We start from the raw sequence: 24534 nt of genomic DNA on the forward strand, positions 1-24534 counted from the left end.
TAACCAAGGACTTAAATACAATATCAAGCTTTAAGTATTTAGATGATGATATTATTTTTTATCTATCTAGATCCATAATTCTTTTCAAAATTTAAAAGTGACACTAATTTTCGTTCGCAAAGAGAGATAATTTCGGAATTGTCAAGTTATGTTGTCTCATGGAACACGCCACAAGTTAACGTAAACATACATATAATGTAGTCATTTTATATCCTTTTAAATAAAGTAGAGCTAATAAACTGATTTGTCTGATTTCATTTAAATCTGACTAAGGAACGAAATAATTTGTATTGTGTCAAACCTATTCCAGAACGTAGTTCAATGATGTTTGGCTTGTCTGACAGAATTGCTGAGGATATAATTTACTAGTATTTGTCCGCTGACCCTAAACGCTGACCGCTGACCTAAAACATTTTAAAACCGGTTTATTGAATGCAAAGATTATTGTGTTGAAAATGTGTATTTTATATTGATCATTAAATTTCATTCAATAAACTTTTTTTTCTGCGAACATATATTGGAATTTGCAAACTATGCTACATTTTGACGAGAACCAGAACAAGCATGGGAACCCATTTTCTATTTGATTTGTCGATACGAAAATCTGTGCTTAACTTTTACTGTCAAAACTTCAGTAAATTGTTATATTTAATTGAATACATCTGTATGCCGTTAATCATTGTTTTTAAAGAATGCAATTGTTCAACAGACAGTTTTGAATAATTTTTTGTATCAAATATTTGTCTTTCATGATGATATAGATAACATAGGTATTGAATTTAAAACGAAACAAATTACAATTACTTTTGCAAGAAAAATATTAGATATTGTATACAAATATTTGATCACATGTATTTCCTTGTTAAGTCAAAAATACTACACTGTATAGTTAAAATTCAATTATTAAAACCACCCGTCCCAAAACGATTTTAGATGTAAAAACTTATGCGAAACCTTTAAGGTATTTTTACATATGTAGATTGATATAATTTTATAAAATGCGAAAATAAAGACTAAAGCATTGACACAAATGCGATCCAGAAAATATAACAGCGGAACTCTGCGCTATATGAAAACTGTAACATTGAGGAAGGTGTCCTGGGCGAATACGAAGGGAAACCACTCTCAACTAGAGTTTGAACTAAGATTAGCTCCCCCTGAAATATCAATGAGGTCACGGTCATTACTGTAGCCTGCCGACATTTTTATCCTTCCCAAAATATCGAAAAGGTATGTTGTTTCACACTTCTTCAGCATAGACTCGGATAGAAATATATTGTAAGCTATCGACTCCACAGTTATGTGGATCGCTGTCGCGATTAAGAACATTTTTGACGTGAAATCCTTGATGCGTTCTTCGTGTTTTCGAAGTGTCAATTTGAATCACACAGTTTTACAAAATGAAATGTTAGTGTTTGAACGTAAAGCAGACTAATTGTTTGGCAAAATATCTATGGAAAAGTATGCCGCCATCTTGGATGAAGATCAAATAAATTTACGACAGGTATGGGACTATCTTAGATTTACGACAATCTTAAAATATCTTAGGGCTACGATAGTTTCGAAAATATGCTATGATAGCCTACGATTTCCTTACGACAAATTTACGATAATTTTAGGGGTACGATCGTTTCGAAAATCTAGGCCCTAATAGAGGCCCGGGTTCTAGTTTTGGACAAACCGAATCACCTGGAATCAATTTGAGTCTGGCATTGTATTGAAGACATTGTCTAATAGAGGAAGTACGGTATTTTATGAAGAAACTAATGGTCTTGTCTCCTGTACTCCTGTCTGCTGGACAAATGACAGCAGTTGATCATGACCCATAATTGTAAAATTGAGATCTGAATTGTCTGTCATCTAATTGTAGATTGTCCAAAAATGGAGAGGACAGAATTTGATTGAAGTTTGGTATATAAAGATGAGGTATTTAAAAATGATGTCATGATGTAGAATAGCAACACCTTCCCTGTGGGGCCAGTGATTTTTTTTGTGGTAATGGTCCTTTTAGGTGTTTGGATATTACCTGGTAGTTTATTTGAAAAAATTGTGTTTATTTCCCTGCTGTTTGAAGACATTGGGCATTTTATGGCAGGATGTTATGTGTGTAAAGAATAATAGATTCATCAGAATAGACTGTAATAAGAATTCTAAAGGTGATGTAGCACAAGAGCTACTATGAACCAGTGTGTCCAAGAAAGAACACTCGGGAGACCAGCCCCCTGCTGTCCATGCATTAGGACCCTCCTCCAAATACCAACATGGCTGAAGCTTGCAGGATATGGGAGACATTCATGGGATGACGAAGTAATTAAGATGGACTACCAAATAAACAGTAATAGTCCATTTCATGCTTCAGAGTCAGGCATACTTAGCTCTGGTCACCTATAGCCCTACCAGCCTGCACACTGGCGATATATACTCACCACCAAAAGAAACAAACCATAGAAACATATAGAGACGTGTGGACGTTAAGAAGAAATGTTTCCAGTATGTACCACTTAATGCAAAACTAACAATCAGTCAAGTGTTTCCACAGAGTGTCTTTATTCTCAACCACAATATGCTGCATGTAATTCCCAAACTTTACATGCTAATCCTGCACGAGACAAATGGTGCATCTCTAATCATGGAACTGTGACGTAACATGTGATGCATTCATGAGTGTTGGTTCACACAACATACCAGTATGTTCGTTTGTGCATCGAACCAATCTAATATCTCTTGAATATGAGTAATTCGTAATTTTTTAACCAAAATGTATGGTATTCGCGTTTCTTTTGGTAATGAGTATATGTACACACTGCAGTACTGGTTGGTGTGGTAGCCTAGTGCCACATCAAGACCTGGGTTTGATTCTCCACATGGTATGGCCAATGTTTAAAGTTTATTGAGCTCATGGGCAGTCAAGATATAATGGGATAATTGCTACAGGCAGCATAAAAACTCACTCACCCATTGCAGCAGTTTATCAATATACCCAAGTGATGACAGTCACTTTAGTGATGACTCGCTTCATAGGGACATGAAATGATAACGTATTTGTAATTGAAAACAAAATACTTAAAGAATGAACTTGGAGGATCATGAAATCTTTCATAATAGAGAACAAATGGCTGTTTCATGAATTAACAACTTTTGATTTCAGTGCCACAATATGTAAGGTTTTGTTGTAGACACCACAATGATATTATTATATACACATTGCTGATTTTGGCTCACTGAAGTTGTGAAAATGATTAAATAAATATGAATAAGACTGTATCCTTTGTTATTTCTTCGGGGCGGTCAAGTAGGAAGTGGCTTAAGTGTTTGCTCATCATAACAAAGCACTGAGCAGTATCATATCTGCATTTTGCTGGCTTACCTCCTGCCAATTGTTTCATTGTTTTCATTGCTTGCAAGGAAGCCCATAAGGGTGTGATGCCATATTAACAGGAAGACAAAGGTGATGATATATAAAAGTGTTGACATAAACGTGATGACATACAGGTGTTGACATAAATGTGATGACATACAGGTGTTGACATAAACGTGATGACATATATAAACGTGATGACATAAAGAAAAAGACATAATTATGATGACAGAAAGGTGAAGACAAACGTGATGACATAAAGGTGAAGACATAAGTATGATGACATAAAGGTGAAGACATAAACGTGATGACATAAAGGTGAAGACAAGTATGATGACAGAAAGGTGAAGACATAAACGTGATCACATAAAGGTGAAGACATAAATGTGATGACATACAGGTGTTTACATAATCGTTATGACAAAGGTGAAGACATAAAGGTGAAAACAAACGTGATGACATAAAGGTAAAGACAAACGTGATGACATTAAGGTGAAGACATAAACGTGATGACATAAAGTTGAAGACATAAGCATGATGACATAAAGGTGAAGATATAAACGCGATGACATTAAGGTGAAGACATAAATGCGATGACATTAAGGTGAAGACATAAACGTGATGACATAAAGGTGAAGACATAAACGTGATGACATAAAGGTGAAGACAAACGTGATGACATAAAGGTGAAGACATAAGTATGGTGACATAAAGGTGAAGACATAAAAGTGATGACGGAAAGATGATGACATAAACGTGATGACATTAAGGTGAAGACATAAACGTGATGACATTAAGGTGAAGACATAAACGTGATGACATTAAGGTGAAGACAAACGTGATGACAGTAAGGTGAAGACAAACGTGATGACATAAAGGTGAAGACAAACGTGATGACATAAAGGTGAAGACATAAGTATGGTGACATAAAGGTGAAGACATAAAAGTGATGACGGAAAGGTGAAGACATAAACGTGATGACATTAAGGTGAAGACATAAACGTGATGACATAAAGGTGAAGACAAACGTGATGACATAAAGGTGAAGACATAAGTATGGTGACATAAAGGTTTAAGACATAAAAGTGATGACGGAAAGATGATGACATAAACGTGATGCGATATGAACGTTGATGACAAATGTTAAGGCATATAAAGGTGACGACATATAACCGTGAAGACATAAACGTGAAGACAACATGTCATTCATTGTTCATTAGGTTACAGACGGTTTTGTGTGACTTGGTTCCAAGAATATACTGACAGCTGATGTTTCCTCTTGTGTGCCGGAAACTAACATATGTTTACATTCTCATGTTACATTCTCACAGAGAAGAGACGACATTAAATCTATAGAATAATCTACCAGTACCAGAACATCCGGGTCATCTGTCTCCTGTGAAGCCAGAGCTTGGGACTTAACACGGGACAGACTGATACCATAGTCTAATATATATATATGGCTTCAGACAGTTCAGACTGACCTGTCCACTCTCAGTTATTACCGTTAATCAAAGACACTACTTTGTTTTTCTTTCTATTAAAATAATATACAATCAAATCTGACGTAATTCAAAATTGTATTATTGAATTGTAAACAACGACGATTATTCTGAAGGGGTCGTTTTATCCTTGTGTGAATATCGTTTGTTTGTTATTAACGCCGCACTCAGCAATATTCCAGCTATATGACGGCAATCTGTAAATAATCGAGTCTGGACCAGACAATTGGGTGATTGTCATCATGAGCATCCATCCACGTAATTTGGATACGATGACATACATCAATCAAGTCAGTGAGCCCGACCACCCGATCAGGTAAGTCGCCTTTTACGGCAAGCATGGATTGGCCTATTCCACCCGTGTTAATATCTTTGGTTCAGTGCAGTTATGTCATCTAAATGTTTATAATGGGAGAAATAAAAGGCTTCATGGACATTGTTGTGGATTACCATGTCACCCAAACGCAGCTGATAGTGTTGTACAATATATTCTAACTATATACCTATTACACAGAATCGCGGTAAATTACGGTAAATTTAAAAGCATTAAAACAAATGATATCGCATTTATGAATCTGGCAAAACCTTTCCCTTAGTGTTTTTAATAATTTTAGAAATTCATATTTTGAATATTCAGAATTATTTCTTGATTTTCCAAGATAATTTCTTGAATACATAAGAAATCGTGTTGCATATTTTACTTGATTTCTTTAATTCCTTGCTGGTCGTCGATAAAACCTGCTGGGCTTACACAGCGGCCATGCATACTTCCGTGGTATACAGCATGGTAACTGGACACATAGCTATATCCCGAAAGTGTTACAATTCAGATACCAAATCATGAATAGGCTTTTTATTAGTTTGTCCACGATGTTTTGATGTCCCCTACACACGCACACGCACACGCACTCCCTCAAACACCCCTACAAACGCGCACACGACCACCCCCACACACACGCAACCACCAGACACACACACAACACCCCTACAAACGCGCACGCAACCACCAGACACACACACACACAAACGCGCGCACACACATCACACATACAAACGCGCATGCATGCACACACATCACTCCTACACGCGCTACGCATACACACATTCTAAGTTCAAACAAGTAACTTCAAACTACCATAAACATCGATAATCAGATAAAACAGATTACTCCTCGACAGACCTGCCGCTGAAAGGTATATGCATTCGTCATGGCTTCATATCAACTGCTTAAAACGACTGTTCCTCTTACAAAATATGGAAAACAAAATTAAAAATTACTAGAAGATAGGCTTCAGAAACTAAAAGAAAAGGTTTCTGATTTTGTTTTTTGAAGAAACTACTACAGTGAAACTATGTTCACAACCAGGGTGGTTTTGCCTAAACGCACCAGTTGTCAAAAGCGCGGACTTCCGGCAACAACAAACACACGTGTGTGACGCTGGTTCCTGGGCAATGGACACCAGTCGCTTCCACGGAGGTGGACGTCTCAACATAACAGAGGACTCGGCCCGAGATGTGGACGAAGATGAACCAAGAGACACGTCTTATACCGGCGTCCTGTTACAGCTCGCGATGGCGGCTGTTTGTGGCGGCTGTTTTGGGTATGCAGCAGAGAAGGGTAAAGGTACGTGTATAGTATCCCGCATACTTAGATCCACAACCCACTATAACTACCCTGTACTAGTACTGCTGCTGCTGCTACTGCTGCTGCTACTGCTACGTTTCCTCCTATGTTACTGCTGGTATTGGTTCTGCTACCACAACAACTACTACTACTACAACCCCAGCTACTATTACTACTACTACTACGCCAGGTACTACTACTACTACTACTACTACTTTACTATGGCTAGTACAACCCCTGCTGCTGCTGCTACCACCACAGCTACAACTACCACCACCTCCACCACCACTACTACAACCACCACCACCACTACTACTTCTACAATTACATCACCACCACCAACAACCCCACTACTGCTTCTACTAGTACACCCACCACCATCACCACCATCACTCCCACAACTACTACAATCACCTCCACCTCTACTACTTGCACTGCAACTAGCATTAACCGCTGCTCACTCTCTTACTCATAAGCTGCTACTGCTGCTACTGCTGCTACTACTACTGCTACGATTCCTCTTATTATGTAACTGCTGATATTGCTTCTGCTGCCACAACAACTACAATGACGGCTGCTACGGTGACGACCACTTAAATACCACCACTACCATTGTTGTACTCTAACATACACAGGCATATTACATATGTTTTTTGAGAATAAACTGTTAACTGCAGTCACTATAAATTAATTTCAGAATCAATATGATGATCACGATGTACATGCATGACATTTTGTTGTAGCGTTCGAACCTTCTGTCATCACGGCCCAGCTGACCTTGGAGAGATTCCTGCTGTTGAAGGTGTTGCTTGCCGCCACCGCAACAAGTATGTCCGCGTCTCTCTCAGTAATATACTCAGTGGGAACTCTAGGGAAGTGTAGGCCCTCGGTACCCATGCTTGCCGTAAGACCCATCTTCAGAGGATAGGATGTCAGACTCGGTGACTGATTGTGCTTCATCGTACTTTAATGGCATGGATGGTGGCTCATGCTTTGTCTGATCCAGACTCGATTATTTTCAGGGCATATATTTTCCTTATTAATTAACTTTTAATAAACAGCTATTATATCTATATCTATAACAGGATAACTCCTCTACGTGGAGACATTTTCATATTAATCTGTACAAAAAATCACAGCAATCATATCTCAAAATAAATTACTCAAAGAATTCTGATCTGAATTCAGCATGTGGTTTTGGCCATATTTAAGACATTCATTGATGTATTTGGAATGTATTATATGAAAAGTGTTTATTTGCAGTAAATCTGTTGTATATGCAATAACCGTATGACGGCACATGTGGTATTCAAAAGTACCCAGATTATTCCAATGATATTTTTAACATGGCATCAATGGCAGCCATATTGAAAATATCCAACCTACATGTGACAGTCAGAGGAATATGTAGATGACTCATCTCCACGTGTCCCCTCATACTAAAGCAGTAGACTAAAGAATGTAGAGTAGCAGATTATAGTGATATGTAGCATTAAGGCCAGACTTTATATTAAACATTGTTTACTATTCCCCAAAACTGAAAAGAGAAAAGTAAAGTAAAATTAAAAGCATTGTTTTTATTTTTATTTTTGTTCTATTTTTTCCACCTATCAGCCTAAAATTTTCAGCCCAAAAATCTGTAAACAATAAAAAAAAGAAAAAACATTGATGGAAGTTGAACATGTAGACAGCTGCTTCAGCAGGTGTCGTCAGTAATTGCGGAGCCGTGGCTTGCATGATCGTGATGCAGCTTGTAGCTCACCTTCCTTCCCTCTGTGCCAGGTATGTTCTGCCTCTCCCTGCTGGCGATGGTCCCCGCAACAAGTCAACACTTCCAGCGAGCCAGGCAACGTTTCCAGCTGCGCTTCCTTGACAAGGGTGTGGTCACAAGCATCGTGGGTGGAGGAATTCTCGGGGCAGGCATGGCGGTCTCAGGAGCGGTCAGCCTCTTTGTGGATTGATACTATTTTAATATTCTGTTCTTCTAAGTCTTAATGTACTCTGGACCCATGGAGACACGGGTTAACATAGGTCTTCAGCACCCCAGGCTTGTGGTAAGAAGCGACTACGCTAGTGGTAAGAAGCGACTATGCTTGTCGTAAGAAGTGACTATGCTTGTCGTAAGAAGCGACTATGCTTGTTGTAAGAGAGGAATAAAGGAATCAGGTGGTCAAGCTCTCTGACCTTCTTGATGCTGGTCATCGTATCACAATTGTGTAGATTGATAATCACGATGTCAATCACTGGATTGTCTCGTTACCCGTACCTCTGATAACATTGATTCTCAAGCTGTAATTGTAGGACTGTTGTCAGTTCATTGACAATGAACAACAAAACTTGTTGTTATTTTGTGAAGTATTTATGAGCCTATACTTGTCTGTTGTAGGGCCCTGCCATGCTGGTGGTGCAGCTGGGAGCAGGGATCAGGTCAGCCGGTGAGATATGGGGGTGGGTGGCGGGGTCTGTGTATTGTACCCTGAGATATGGACTACACACGGATAGGTCAGAAGGACCCTCAAGCTGTGTGAGGCCGAGATAGGAAGGAAACTGTTGATAATCATGCTTCATGAATATATAGGATTATCTACAGTAATCAGTGATGTAATATATTAATACAATGTTCTTAGGTGCAGTCCTGCCGTGATATTGCTGGAATATTGCTAAAAGCAGCGTAAAACCATACTCACTCACTCACTCGTAGGTGCAGCAGTCTTAGTGTTTCAGGGACTTAACATTACACTGATGGTCGACATAGTTCATTGGACTTCATTTACAAGCTCTCTAAAGTGGATTACCTGTCAACCTAATTAAGTTCTCATCTTCTAATACATTTGTGAGATATCTGGTTTGTTTTTATCCACTGTGCCCACTCTGTCGTCAGGCTTCACACTGGCAGGATGCCTGGTGGGGGTCGTTCTGTACGGCTGTCTGGAGCCATTTCTCACAAACATCTTGAAGCCAAGACAACCATACCTGCAATACTTGTGAGTATTTAAAGAATATGTGTGGCATCGTGTATATTTTTTATATGGCTTTTCATGTTTGCTCAATGAGATTAAAAGACATTTAAGATGGTACAGATGGTACTTGTTGTTACCTTGCCTGGCACTCGGCATTAAGGGGCTGAAACAAGGACTGGTCAACTTGGGGTCAGTAAACTGTCTGAGAGGGGTATTCATGTTAAATTGCAGCAGTATCAAGGGGGTCAGATTAAGGCACAATATCACAACTAAAAATTGGTCAGTATTTGTCTTGGCCACAAGGGGACAATGTCAGTATTGTCAGATCATTCTATGAGATAAACATGTTCTGTTTGAAAAGAAAAGATTGATTTTGAGGCTGGAAGTGGTTCCAACAAAATTGTTTGATAGACATTACTTAGAAGTTGACGGATGACAAGATAGACACAATTTTTATGGATAACAACTTCTTTAATACTGTGAAAAGCGACGTTTCGGTATAGATCCTTATACCGTTGTCAAGCAAGACTGAATGAGGGTCATAGTGCAGAATATATATAGTAGGTGGCTTCCAGCTTTGTGTTTTCTGTCCATCGTGTTGTGACAGCACCATCCCTTTGTTGTCACACCTACCAATGTTATCCCACTCATGTTTGCTATTGTTGTTACTGTTAATCCTCTACTGTAAATCCTCCACCTACTATATATATTCTGCACTATGACCCTCATACAGTCTTGCTTGACAAGGGTATAAGGATCTATACCAAAACGTCGCTTTTCACAGTATTAAAGAAGTTGTTATCCATAAAAATTGTGTCTATCTTTCCAACAAAATGTTAATCACTAAATACATACCATAAAGACATACTGCACCTTCATGGTCTGTACTTTCAATATAGACAGCAGTGAGGTTACTGCATGCTGCACTGACACCCCCACTCACTGACAAGCACCACTGATTGTGGAGCCAGTTTGTGTAACATCACGTTTGTGTAGGCTCACTAAGCCTGTGTGAAGTTCTGGACCAGCATCTACTGTTTCAGTCTCCAGGACAGCCAGGGCGCCCCCTACTTCACGCTGTCACTCCCCCTGGCAGCCATGGTGTCTATGATGGTGTTTGCCCTGGAGCTGCTGGACCCCTGGGACACGGAAGTCGATGTGCGTCGCCTGACTGCGGACATTAAACCACTATAAGTTGTTGCAGGATCACTCGGGGTACATGGGATGCATCCTGCGTTAGGTTTTATGCCAAGAGCGAAGCCGAAACCCCATGTAATCTGAGTGATCCTGCTGCAACAAATTTATCTTACCAACATGTTTTAATATGGCGCTGTTAAAGAATTGAAACAAATTCAAAATTGATAGAAAACAGCTGTTCGATTGAGCTGGGGTTAGTTTGCGCTATGTCACGTGACTTTCATTGACTCGGAAGAAGGGTGCAGATTTTGAAGCGGGGTATAAGGGATTTATTCTGTCTCTCAGTAATCCATGTGCAGCCTGATTTGCTCATGGTGTTGTATAAGAAATTTATTACCCTGCTGAGAAATATATTCCCCTCCAAAGCGAGTTGCACAGTATTTTATCAAGATCACATGGACCAATCAGATCTCATCATTCTGGCATGGAGGTATGATAATATTGTTTTGTGGCCAACTGCCCTATGTTGAGGATTTGACTGCTGCTTTGTCGTTCACACCATGTTGTTGTCTGTGGCGATTCTGAGGCAGAATAGTTCCCCAATATCCTGTGCTTATTGTTAGAGACTAAATGGGGATCGGCTGACCAAAATGTAACCACTTTTCCTAACTCGTCGCCATGGAATCTTGATTGCAGCCTACATGAGAAACACAACATAAAGTACAAACTGTTTCTTGTTTTTTTATTATAATGATTAATTTGCAAAGATATATTACAAAACTTCAAGATTGAATTGATTTTAAATCTAAATCTGCTAAATGACATCTTAAAAGATATCTCAATTATATACAAATATACAAAGAAAGAGATATGTTCAACAACATGTTTTATCACAATTTTAATTACTCATGTTTTACAAGACTTTTACAAGACAAAGACAAGGTTTATCAGTACAACTAGATGTAAACTGACCTGGCTCCCGGGCTGACGGTGAAGCTGATCCTATGTTGTAGTCCCAGGGCAGTGTGGAGTTGATGTGGTCGCCCCACCTGTGTGGCATAGTGATGGGGATGCTGCAGGTGCCCCTCGTGGTCATGCTCCAGGATACTCTAGGTGGGTGTGTCAGAGTCTACGAAGTTTTAGTGAGCTACAGAGCTTCATAGAGAAGCGATACTCTGTCTTCATATAGCAGAATGTATATTCTTGTGTTGAGACATTTAACATTATTATTTCAGAGTGATATTTTATTTCTTAACAGTCAATTTGAGTCTCTTTGCCTGATGATTATTAAATGTTTGTTTGTTTGTTTGTTGTTTAAGATTGCACTCAGCAATATTCCAGCTATATGATGGCGGTCTGTAAATAATCGAATTCATTACTCAGAAATGCTGAGACTTTCAACAGCTCATTGGATATATTTCCCCTCCCAGGGGGCAGCACTAGCTTCTGCACTGTGATGTCCCAGGTGCTGATGTCAAGGTCAATGCGCAGGAAAATGCCATATCTTGCAAGGTTCCGATCAGGAATATCAAACTGGTGGCAGGTGAGTTTCTCGGTCAACAGCTGGTGGCAGCTGTAGAATTTGTCTAATTGATTTGACATATACAGATGGAGAAAAGTTAAGCACCCATGTTTATTGTCTTGTGAAGTAGGATCAAATAGGTGTCAAAAGTAATCACATGCTTCATGGAATTTGCCATTTATTCATAAAAAAACGTAGGAATCTTGTTGTCAAAAATGGTTTTGGAATCGAATGCTTCAAACACTTTACCAGTCTCCATAGATCACACACTGGTAAACAGATCGTCATACCAGGGACCATATACCGGTATATGGTCTCAAATTTCATTCCAGTCATCATACCTGTCATACCAGCTACCAGTACTTTTGTTCTAAATACCATAACTTTGGTAGAAGAAGGCACTAAATGGGATGTTAAGGTCGATGACATTTTCATTTTTTGCCGTAAAATGGTGAAAATGTGGTCACAGTATATATTTATTGAAACACTTGAAATGCTGATTATTATTATTTTTCAACCAAGCAAATATTTCTCTGCAATACAGTTTAAACTATTATGGGTTGATTTGGAAAGTTAAAAATAGTTCTGATGCTGCTTACTTTTAGACATCAGAACATCATAAGCATATGTGACAGCAACCAGCTGATGCTACACAAACATGTCTTGAAATAGTCACATGTCGAAAGCTGGGCTTGTAAAAGATACTTGGGGACAAATACCCATTGTAATCCTTTCAATGTCATGTGTACTCCATCCAGGTCCTGTTTATGCTGTTTGCTGTGATTGGAGCATACATTTCATCATCAACCAATCAGAATGTGCCAACAGGTGTCAGTGACATCACTGGATTCATCGGAGGAATTCTAATCATATTTGGGGCAAGACTTGCTTCTGGATGTACAAGGTTAGCACATCTTCACCTATCTGTGAATATAAAGGTGAATACTGGTGAATATAAGGAGTGTAAAGTGGTTGTTTCATACTGGACTACCTGTCATTACTCCATAGTAATGGATTTATCTTGATGACAAGAAGAAAGTATTCATTACCCGATATGTTAGTGTCCCAATTAGAAGTCTGTTTGTTAATTGAATTATTATTTCTGTTTTAGTGATCACGTTATCTCTGGCATAGGACTTTTATCTCTGCACTCCCTCATATGTGTCCTGGCTGTAGTGGTAGGAGGTGTTGCTGCCACCAGGCTGGTGCGCTCATAGTACAGGATAACAAGGGGAATGAAGGGAAGAACTGCGCATCGTGCAGACGAAGGTCTTGGTTGTCACGGCGATATCGGAACACATCTGTCTGAGCTGGTGGTCCTGCAACTGCTGGTGTTAGGTCGATGATGTTGAGACTGCTATCCATGTAATGGTGCTCGTGTGTGCACACACATGCTGTGAAGGATGACAGTCCTGTAGGTTCTGGTGCTGTGGTCATCAGTGCAGGTAATTCAAGGATGTTGACGATCGTTGAGACAGATATGCAAGTAATGGTGCTTGTGTTTGCACACAGATGCTGTGCAAGGACGGCAGGGGAAGTGGGACAAGTACCAAGGGATAAATAACCCAGGATTGTGTGTGCCGATTGATGTGTATGAGCAGCGATGAACAAGATATAAATGCTCAGGGATTGTGTGTCCATGGAGGGGAGGTGAAATGAATCAAAGACCATGCCCCCAAATGATCACGTCGATAGATGTCCACATAGAGAACCTTATTTCTATGCCTGAGAAATGTGTGTATTAATGGAAGTGTATGCTGGTATAAGAGTTAGTAACATTGCTGTTGGCTGTCAGAACCTTAGTAGTAAAATTGAATGCAGTTGTTAGAACCTTAGTGGTAACATTGCTGTTGGCAGTCAGAACCTTAGTAGTAAAATTGAATGCAGTTGTCAGAACCTTAGTGGCAACATTGAACTTGGCTGTTAGAACCTCAGTGGCAACATTGAACTCGGCTGTTAGAACCTTAGTGGCAATATTGAACTTGGCTGTTAGAACCTTAGTGGCAACATTTAACTTGGCTGTTAGAACCTTAGTGGCAATATTGAACTTGGCTGTTAGAACTTCAGTATTTGTGGTTACCGTATGTTAAATATAACCTATGTGATTTATGATGTTTGTTCAAAACTGTCAGTGCATACATCACAGTCTATGGTGTACAATTCAGAATCACAGTGTTACTTATTACTTGTTGTCCAGGACAAGTGTAGTCACTGATCCACCATGACCAGTTAATTTCTCCAAGACTGCACTACAAAGAAGTCATTTCCCAGGGACCACATTGTACATCATGCTGTCTTGCAACTCGTTGGTTGGGCACCAAGCAGACCCAGATCCAAACAACGTTGTGGACAGTTACTTGGCTGCAGACACAGCGTGTGAGCCTTGTGTCTTTCACGTTTCAATCATAAGCAACATAAAACACAAATAAAGACGTTGCTGGAAAGACAAAACAGTGAGGATGCAGAAGCTGTTTTATTGATGTAGGGGTATGACATGATCACTACTGAACACATGAAATTGAGTAAGATACTAATAAAATCATAAAACCAGGTAAATTGCACCAATCTTTAATTATCAAGGAATCACTATCCTACAACTATCTAAGGTTTCATTGCAATATCATTTCTGCAAGGTCAGCACATTATCCTATCCAAGGCCGGCCAACACCTTCGGCACAATGGACTCTACGACACTGTTGGTTACTCTCAGCACCAATAAGCATAGTCCCTGTAGGGATGAGAAGATACGGAGGCTGCATGCGGAGCATTGTCATACAACAAATACAATACATCCAAATTAAGTTATGTAACTTAAACAAAGTATCCCACTGGATAATGTGCAAATTAAAAACTATTTTTGACTTAAATGAATGTTCTGAGAGAAATTCCTGATGTTATCTGATGTATCCAAGTTGTATTTTATATGATCATTGCTAATGATCAACATATTCAATTCCACTTTCAGAAAAGCACATACGTCTCTTTGGTGAATTACATTGTGATATTATATGGTACTCCCTGTGCCAATGTATACTCAGATCCTACTGAAGAGGTTGAGCACTTTCATTCAACAGTAATGAGAGTATTAATGCAAAGAAGAAAAATATGTTAAAATTGTATTTTCCGATTAAACAGTATATAAAATAGCTGCCTTCCTTGTGGGGAAACTTCTGTGAAATTGGCATGATGACCAAGAGTGACATGTATGGGACTTTAGATGCTTAAAAATCATGGGAGTAAAACAAGTAAGTAATAACAGGAGTATAATCACAAGACATCTCAGGACATAACAATACAATGGTCGCAAAGAATGATAGGTCTAGACACAGTATATTAAGTACTACCTTGACTCGAAAGACATGATAATACAATATAACACACACAGTCCAATAATCATGATAATGTTTTTAAAACTCATCTCACATACGACATCTAAAAAGAACTGACAAAACCAGAAGCAAGCATTGATATTTATGGTAGGGTCAAACCCGATGACAAGTGTCCATGAATAAAGGTTTCTACACAGGATGGGGAGCAAGGAAATGTGCTGGTCCCACAATATCTAGATGAACGCTACTGATGGCGTTCAGTAACTGATATGCATGATACAACGTTGATGTCAAACAAGGCAGAGGAAAGAGCAATTTTGTACTGTCCGATATTGTTAAAGATAAATGAACAGATACCCTTTAACCAGGAGGTATAATAAGCAGATAAACTGATTGTCAACAAGAACATGGAAGTGTGCAGCAACTGGTGCCTGTGTTCTAACAATGCCTTGGCAAAGGCTCCATAACGAGATTTAATGACAGCAGCATCTACAGACAATGGACAGAGAGAAGCTATGGTTTTCTTCATCCGCTTCCCTAACACAAGAATAACTAGTCATTCCAAACAGAACATAGAATTGTGGGCAAACTGACAGAAAATATGAAATGTCTACATGTTTGAAGGGTAGCATGGGTACTTCTCTATTAATACATGTACACATTCATTGAGATGTCAATACAGCAATGTTACAACTTACATTTTCATTTTATTCAACTGGTGTAGCATAGGAACAGAAGCTCTTGAATGTGTGTGATGATGTGTAAAGACTGATAACAAGATTTGGTGTCGTATAACAGAATAAAATGCCTAGATACATATATCTCATAAAATAATAAGAAACAAATATTGAACTAGGGAGGTGTGAAGGTTGTGTAATTTAACCAATTATGTGAGTTAGTATGCTTTTATGCATACAGTATTCCAGTCATTTCACTGTTTGTCGGCTTAATGTGGGGGAAATGCCTGAAGTGATGAAGGTCTCGGACGTCTACGAGCACAGGTATGGTGCAAATTGGGATTCGAACCCACAATCATTGGATACAACTCTGCACAGCAAATTGTAGCGCCTTGGATGACGGGGCACCCATGCTCTCTTAACCATTACATATGAACCTTATCATATACAGGGAATTATTAAATGCATTTCTTGGAAGGAGAGAGTTTAAAGCACTTATTTAATGAGATGAAAAAAAAATACATTGCAGTCATCAATCATTCAAAAGCACAATGCACAGAGATGTCCTCATATAGTTTATAGCACTAAAGAGTTTTGCAAATATTCATGATTATTTCCATTCATTTTTCTGACAACCTTGCCCTTTCATGAAGGTCAATTTGTCTGGGGGGCGGTCGGGTAGCCTAGTGGTTAAAGTGTTCGCTCGTCATGCCGAGGACCCGGGTTCGATTCCCGACATGGGTACAATGTGTGAAGCCCATTTCTGGGGTCCCCCGCCGTGATATTGCTAAAAGCGACGTAAAACCATACACACTCACTCACAATCTGTCTGTCCTATGTACTATAGACTTGTCTAGGAGCTTGTTTATGTCTGGTTAAGAGATAATCCTATCATAAAAGCTCAAGTTTTTGGGGCAACAAATTGTATGATTATTTTGGGAATTGACTGGCACATCATATGCCAGGTAGATCACAAAAATATATTTTGGGGATATTTCAAGAATGAAAACTTACAAACATCCTTTCAGCCAACTAGAATAATACTGATTTGTTCAATGGTGTTGTGGAGAAGAGGTTATAGGTCAATCCAAATGGATGGATGAATGACAGATGGCAGACAAAGTGATCCCAAAATTGCCCGAACAAAGTATTGGATAACACCAATCTTCGCAGAAGATGATGTCTATCACTGGATTGTCTGGTTCTGAATTTTGCAACAAGCATGTGGACGTATTGCTTAATTTTAGTCATTTAAATCATTGGATCTGGTTCCCATTTATTGCTAAAACATCATCATAATCTCCTGAATGTCCTGCACTGTTTTGGATACTTAAAACAGTTACAATCTTATTCACATTCATTTTGTGTGTAACAGTGTATATGATTATGTAGTTTCTGGTGGGAGTCTGCAGTGAAATATGAGGTATGATGCTACTCCTTGTAATGGTTACAGTAGAGACAGGAGCAATCACTACTGGTTTATGATACACCACACATAGGATGACCATGATGGAGGAGTGCCCAGTGAAGTAACATCAGGCGTGTATGATGTGTTGTGGTGAAATGTATAGTAATTCTGGGCACAATACAGTTTGTATATTCATTTCTCTCATTATAATGCCCCAAGCAATGCAGTATCTCTTGACACTGCTTGTCTGGTTAACTTCTCAATAGCAGAACAGACACTACTGTTTGTTTGTTGTTTAACACTGCACTCAGGAATATTCAAGCTATATGACGACCGTCTGTAAATAATCAAGATTGGCCCGGACAATCCAGTGATCGATAGCATGAGCATCAATCCACGCAATTGGGATATGATGACATGATGAAGCATGGGTTGCTAAAGACCTATTCTAGCACTGACCTTCACAGGTTACAGACACTACTGATCATGCTGATGATCCATATCACATAAAGAGTCTTAATCTCATCATGACTCAGACTTGCGTAAAGAACATTATTATAATCAAATAAACAGCTATCAATGTTGGAAATCCTAGGGTCTTTGAAATTTGCTGCAATAGCATCTGAAAGTAGACCCCCCCCCCCCCCTTAAGTCTTTAATATTCAACATAAGGACCATGACAACGATGCCTTAACTTTCATGGCTTATTTGAAACATTGCTGCACCAAGCAATTGACGTACCGGTACATGTAATATTGACATCCAGTATCAGTGTTTTCAGAGCAAATTATGCTTGCAATTGATGTTGATGAAGACCTAGGTTACAATTGGTCTTCAGCAAACCATGATGGTCAGACTTGCATCATATCTCAATTTCATAGATCAACACTCATGATGTAAATCACTGGATTGTCTGGTTCTGACTTAATTATTTAGAGACTGCCAATATTGCTGAGTGCAGCGTTAAACAACGAACAAACAAATGATGTTGATAATACAGCCTACAGTTCTGCAGCTCACCAATTCTATGTGGCGACGTCCAAGGCTGATCCTGGTGACATCATCATGTCCATATAATCCACATACCATTTATGAATATAAGTGAAGATTCACTCACATTCTAAAAATATGTTCTCCACAATATAAGCAAAGAGTTATTATCTTAAAACTTAAATCTACAATTTTTTAAATGAAGTTAAAGTGATAATGCTTCGTAAGTCTACATAAGACCTATGATCGGATGAATGAAGATGAGATTGAGCTGCCACTTCACGTATCCGAGAGCCCATTGGATTCATATCCAAGTCCTTTCCGCCCCGGGTGAAGGTAGGCATGAATGGGATCTTGGATGCCATCACTGTTTGGTCCAAGACCCGAGCCAGGGTTCCAACCCATGCTCTGAAGCATCAAGTTGCCAATGTTGTTGTCAGGAATTGGCTCTGCGTTCTCACCAACATACCCTGAATAAAACAAACAACCTTTGTTACTTGAGACACTCTTACTCCATTTCTCCTGACCTGAGAGCTATGAGTGAGTGAGTGTGGTTTTACAATCGCTTTTAGCAATATTTCAACAATATCATGGTGGAGGACAGCAGATGTGGGCTTCACACATTGTACCCATGTGGGGAATCCCTTGGCATGATGAGAGAAAACTTTAACCACTTGACCTGTCCAGCCCAAATTGCATCCTATTTATACGACCACATCTCCAAACAACCAATCAAATTTATCCCCCACGTGGGAAATCAGAATACGTATATGAATGATTTATTGTCAATTCACCAATGACAGAATGAGTAAATACATCTATAGTGCCATTAAAGAAAGCCATTCCAAACTGATTGTGCCAATATCAGCACTCACCCTCATCCTGGGGGCTAGATGGGGGTGTTTTACGCTGCCTCTTGAAGTCTCCTGAGTGTGTGGAGGCTGACCCTGGCGGGCGGGGTGGAAAATAACGACCCTGCATCTGGTTCCACTTTTGACGATCTTGCAGGAATCTGGTCATTGTGTAGCTTGGCATCTACGAGAAGAGTGTCAACAAAATAAGCATTCAATCAAACAGTCCACATACTGTAGACAAAACACTACAGTTATCTGCAACAGAGAGTTTATCTTCCCGAGGCAAGAGAGTTAACTGACCATAAAAGTCCAGTTTCCACCCTAGCCGAACTAGGCTGGTATTATGGAGTTACATTTTGGCTGGACTAACGAGTCTATGCATAGTCCAATCAAAATCGTGCAACGAAATAAAAATCAGGTTTGTAAACTGTTGTGCAGATTTCAGTCGATTGCAGGATTTGCAAAGCATGTGCACCGCCAACTCCTTGTCAACAGATATTTTCCAAATCTTTTCAAGTTTTTAATCAAGGTGCTCACTTGATTTGATGCATTTCGCGATGTAAGACCTGTTTTACCACAATATAGATCTTGATTATTGATCAGATCGTCTTGACCTGCAAATGCAAGTGATACGAGAGGTGGAATCATAGGAGAGGCTTAGAAGGGACATAACTTGTAATAGCCAGTGGTGGCGCTACGATTGAGCCCAGGAATTCCAACCTTGTTCGGCAAGGGTGGAAACTGGACTTTTAAAGTCAGTTAACTTCCTTGACTCGGGAAGATGCAGAGAGTTGTACATGAGTGGACATACAAACATTATCTTTTAAATCACTGTTTTCAGATATCCTTGATACCTTTTAGAAATAAGAGCCAGATGATCATCTGTGACAATAGTTGAGACAAATTTGACTACATCTTCAAAGCCCTTGTAAAATTATACCATAAAGAAGTAGAAGAGCACAAATAACATCTTTACCTTCCCTTTCAGCTTTCTTCTTCCAAGACGTATTTCTCGCCCACTCTGCAAACCAAAATATATTCAAGGTGTGTATTAATGTCAGGGGCTGTGGCATGTGGGCTTGTGTACTGTACACACAGGTCACAAATCAGGCAAAGTTAAGCAATGTTTGTAGAGAGTAGGTGGAGGGATGGCGGTATTCGGCAGCTCGACTGCTGAGAGGTCTGCCCCAGATTGAAAACCAGGTTACATGTGGTGTCTCCTTAGGCATGAGACTTTGTTTGAAATATGCCTCTATGTTCACCCAGCGGTGATGCAATGGGGAATAGCTTGTAAACCTTCTAGTGCCTCACACAGTAACTTGGTTTGTACACTCCCTGAGTGCACACTGAACCGAAAAGTCAGGTAATATGAATAATGTAGCCCCATGATTCTGGCACATTATAAATGGACCAGTGTCCAGTAGTTTAACCATGTTAACATTAACATGTGTTATGTTAGACAAATAAGATTGCATTGAGCATGTTGAGCAACAGGATCCAGCTAGTTATCCTTGTTATAATAAAAACAACATTTAGAATGTTAAGAACAAGATGCTGAATGCCTACAAGTCCTCAGGCTTGTAAGCAATGGTAAAGAGACAGTTCACACGCCTATCCTGATAATCTCACAAACAACAAGACATCACTCCTGCCATCTTCACAGTCATATTACCACGGTTACAGAAGCCACTAATCAAATCAAAGGCTAGCACACGATTCACTCTCGTACAGTTTAACCTATGCACTCCACTGACAGGCAACTTGAAACAAATAACACACTTACCGATGCCATCAGCCTGCTGACACGGGTCTTGAAACTCTGTCTGGAGGATTCTGGCATATGTTCGAAGGATCCTGTGAGGATGCTTCCCAACTGTTTGTCCATGAGCACCTCACTGTCCGTGACTCGCTCATTCTCCCACCAGGGGATGATGCCTGCAATGCCACATGATGGACCAGGCTCCAGGAAAAAGTCACTCTGCTCATCGTCAGCTTGAAAGTTATAGGTATTTGAAACATTAGTCTTGATGCAAACAGTGCATAAAGCAAAGTTTAATTGTTAATCTCCTGGTAAGCAATAACAGTAAACCTACATTCACACATTCCAATTTAACAACTTGATAAATACCTATGCACAATTGCTCACACAGGATTTTTCCAGTTTTCAATCATACAAAACTCTTTTTCTAAGATGCTGCTGTGTGAGATTAACCTAACTATGAGGCTATATTATATCGTGACCATGGCGACACAGTTCTCATGTTTAACATAATTATTGATTCTGTTATCACTGGTTGTTCAATGTTAATTTTCTCAAATGATCTCTCACCTTCTCTCCCTTCATCATTGGTAATCAGTCCCTCACTTTCACTGCTACTCAGAGAACTGCTCTCTCTGCAAGAGAAAGAAACTTAGACATGGTTTCATGATGTTGCAAAATGTGTCACGTTGTGTCTTACATCATGTAGATAAGAACACAGCCATAGCCAATACAGTGAAGGCTAATATCAGGACATACATATTATTTGAGAGCACAATCATGACCATGAACATGCTGTTTGTTGTTTAATGCGGCAATCAGGAATACGATGGTGGTCTGATGTCTTGAACAAACAATCCAGTGATTGGCATAATGTGCATCGATCTACGCAACTGGGATATGATGATGTGCATCAACCAATTCAGTAAGCCTTACCATCCGATCCTGCTAGCAGCATCTTATGACAATCATGGGTTGCAGAAGACAAATTCTAACCCGGATCAACTCGAGGCATGAACATGTTCAACAACAGAGAGAGGTTCATGCAGGCTGCAGCATGGGCTTCTTATCCATGTACTTTACAATATAACATGATAAGGATATTGAGGACATATATCCTGAAGTAGTTCTAGTCTACAGATGTAGGTGACCACTCACTGTGAGTATGAAGTGATGTCCATGCCATCAGTGTCCCCCTCCTGACTAGCTCCTCCTCCTCCTGGTGACTTGACATAATCACTCCGACTCTTTGTGCTCCTCTTCCTCTTCCCTGGAACACTTCCATCTGGAATCTTACTTCCTTCGGGCACTTCTCCCACTGCATCATCCTGAACGAACATGTTTGTATTTGTATCTTGAAGTGTTTTGTGTTTCATTGTTTTATGACGTTCAAAAATGGGCTCCACAAAATTTAAGTCATCTGCACTGGGAGAATCAAGGGCCATGCTCTTAAACTTCCTTCTTCTTCTCTGAGGCCGAATGGGGGAGACGTTCTCAGTGACGGAATCCGATTCTACAGGTGGAGTTGGATCTGTTAGTGGGACTGTGAGTCGATGGATTCTTCTGGGAGAAATGTCATCTGAGTCACTCAGTAAAGCTACTGTGTCTATGTAATCTTTCAACGCTTCATCAATACTGCTTTCAGAGGCTTCACTGATTGTTCCACATTTCCACAGTGGGCTTGGGTCTGATCTGCGACGTTTTCCACGTCTTTTTTTGTGCATTCTGCGTGCAAATATTCCTGGTGCGAGGTTTTCCGTTTGAGACTTGTGACCTTTGGAACTTTCCTCCAGTGCATTGGTAAGGTCCTGAACAAGCTCATCCATCCTGATGATATTACGGTTGGAAAACACACGCAAGTTCTGGAAATCTTTCACTATGCTGTGATCCATCTGATTAACTTTTGTGTCAAACCCTGAAATATTTTACAAAAATATACAAAGATAGTGTGAGTACCTAAATCACATGGAAAATATCTTTGAAACTTGACGTACTGATATCATATATAAAGTCACTCTGAGCACTGTTTAGACATTAAAAAGAATGAAATCTGTCAAAACTTTTACAGCTTCCCCCATGTTGATGTTGCAAAATCTGTACAATGTGTTGGCTAAACATGCTAAAGCTTAAAAGTTTAGTTTAGTTTAGTTTAAAGAATAGACTTATTAACTGCAGTTTAATTTGCAACAAATTGGTCACCTTGGTCATTTGTTGGTAAGGAATGTTTCATTGTTTATCACCATGGTGACAGTTGTTCTTGATGTTTACACTGCACAATTTTGTTATTGGGAATGTTATTGGCAACATTAAAACATGCTAAATAATAAATATGTTAAAGGTATCATGTGAGTAGAAATAACTATGGATAATGGCAGATCAATAGAAATATATATCAATCAAAGTATTGTACTTCAAACAGTGTATCATTGGTACTCTGATAATGCTGATAACAGATTGGCATATGATGATTGTGAATAATGACAATTATTGTACTTTCAATAGTACTCATTTCAGAGTTGTGGAAATTGTCTCCATAATACTTGTTTGTGTTACACTCACATGCAGATTTCGTGTTTAGGTTAATGTCTTCGCGAAATTTTTGTTTGCTCAAATATTTCAAAGTGAGAATATGAATACATGGCTGACAGATATCCAGTAAAATACATCCAATACATACTTAGCATGATTATTAGAATGACCTGTTCTGATAATTTCTGAACATGACAAGACTGAAGAGAATATATGATTGGCAACTGACATGTACTTTGCCAGTCTCTGGTATCCTTTGCATCAAACATAATACAAAAAGGAGGGAAACATGCCCCCTTCACAACTCAGAAACATAAGATCGATCTATTACAATGTAAATATATAAAATGTATAATTCGCTGTGGTACATAAAGATAAGGACTGTCAAAGTACATCCTACCAGTGCGAACATGGTGACGGCCACACTCAGCATGTTCAGCCACTGTGGTGGTGTTGTTTTTCTATTACTAGGCTAATCACTTACACTATCATAGTTCAGTGAGTGGGAAAGAAACTTATGCCTGAAATCCCATTTTAATTCCAAACGGTGCTTTCTAAATGTGTTTATCTACCTCAGCTGACACAAAGATATGACCTGATGATGTCAGCAAGATCACTAGCCACTGTTTATCCTGTTCATAATCTGACAGTGACTGACAGGTCAAGATCTTCAACTGGTGGCAGACTGACGGGATTTTCACAGCTTTAAACCTTCTGTTTCACAGTTAATACGACATAACTTTGTACTTACGGTATGCATAATTAAGAAAAACAGAATCTCGATGTCCGATTGCATTACTTGCGTGAACAATCACTGTCGAAAGAAAGTGACAATGAACGCAGGCAACAAACGCACGCCATGATTGTTTTGGTATAAAGTCTCGT

At 39.3% G+C, this 24534-nt stretch overlaps 2 protein-coding genes across 2 annotated transcripts; one reads left to right on the forward strand and one right to left on the reverse strand.

The window, feature by feature from the left end:
* The first annotated feature begins 6272 nt into the window (after window positions 1–6272).
* LOC139442295 (uncharacterized) lies at window positions 6273–14645 on the forward strand. Its single transcript, XM_071223086.1, has 10 exons — window positions 6273–6484; window positions 7228–7311; window positions 8267–8424; window positions 8871–8919; window positions 9366–9468; window positions 10488–10602; window positions 11595–11694; window positions 12012–12124; window positions 12862–13007; window positions 13215–14645. The coding sequence occupies exons 1-10, from the start codon at window positions 6313–6315 to the stop codon at window positions 13318–13320; spliced, it is 1146 nt and encodes a 381-aa protein (XP_071079187.1). The 5' UTR covers window positions 6273–6312; the 3' UTR covers window positions 13321–14645.
* Window positions 14562–24508, reverse strand: LOC139442293 (G patch domain-containing protein 2-like). The gene is made up of 7 exons (XM_071223085.1): window positions 24401–24508; window positions 22279–23035; window positions 21691–21755; window positions 21145–21353; window positions 20338–20382; window positions 19383–19542; window positions 14562–18977 (listed from the first exon to the last, which is right to left on the reverse strand). Exons 2-7 carry the CDS (start codon window positions 23010–23012, stop codon window positions 18787–18789), a joined length of 1404 nt encoding a protein of 467 aa, XP_071079186.1. The 5' UTR covers window positions 23013–23035; window positions 24401–24508; the 3' UTR covers window positions 14562–18786.
* Window positions 24509–24534: the final 26 nt, after the last annotated feature.

Source organism: Haliotis cracherodii, unplaced genomic scaffold (genome assembly GCF_022045235.1).
Source record: "Haliotis cracherodii isolate W230 unplaced genomic scaffold, xgHalCrac1.p SCAF_5, whole genome shotgun sequence".
Classification (NCBI taxonomy): Eukaryota; Metazoa; Mollusca; class Gastropoda; order Lepetellida; family Haliotidae; genus Haliotis; species Haliotis cracherodii.

Bases quoted from the DNA above. Each gene is read 5' to 3' on its own strand.
- LOC139442295 (XM_071223086.1), top strand. From the start codon at position 6,313: ATGGACACCAGTCGCTTCCACGGAGGTGGACGTCTCAACATAACAGAG. The intron at 9,469-10,487 runs GTGAGTATTTAA...CTACTGTTTCAG, and splicing joins CAACCATACCTGCAATACTT to TCTCCAGGACAGCCAGGGCG. The intron at 13,008-13,214 runs GTTAGCACATCT...TTTCTGTTTTAG, and splicing joins CTTGCTTCTGGATGTACAAG to TGATCACGTTATCTCTGGCA.
- LOC139442293 (XM_071223085.1), bottom strand. From the start codon at position 23,012: ATGGATCACAGCATAGTGAAAGATTTCCAGAACTTGCGTGTGTTTTCC. The intron at 19,543-20,337 runs GTAAAGATGTTA...CTCTTCTCGTAG, and splicing joins GAAGAAAGCTGAAAGGGAAG to ATGCCAAGCTACACAATGAC. The intron at 18,978-19,382 runs GTGAGTGCTGAT...TGTTTTATTCAG, and splicing joins ATCTAGCCCCCAGGATGAGG to GGTATGTTGGTGAGAACGCA.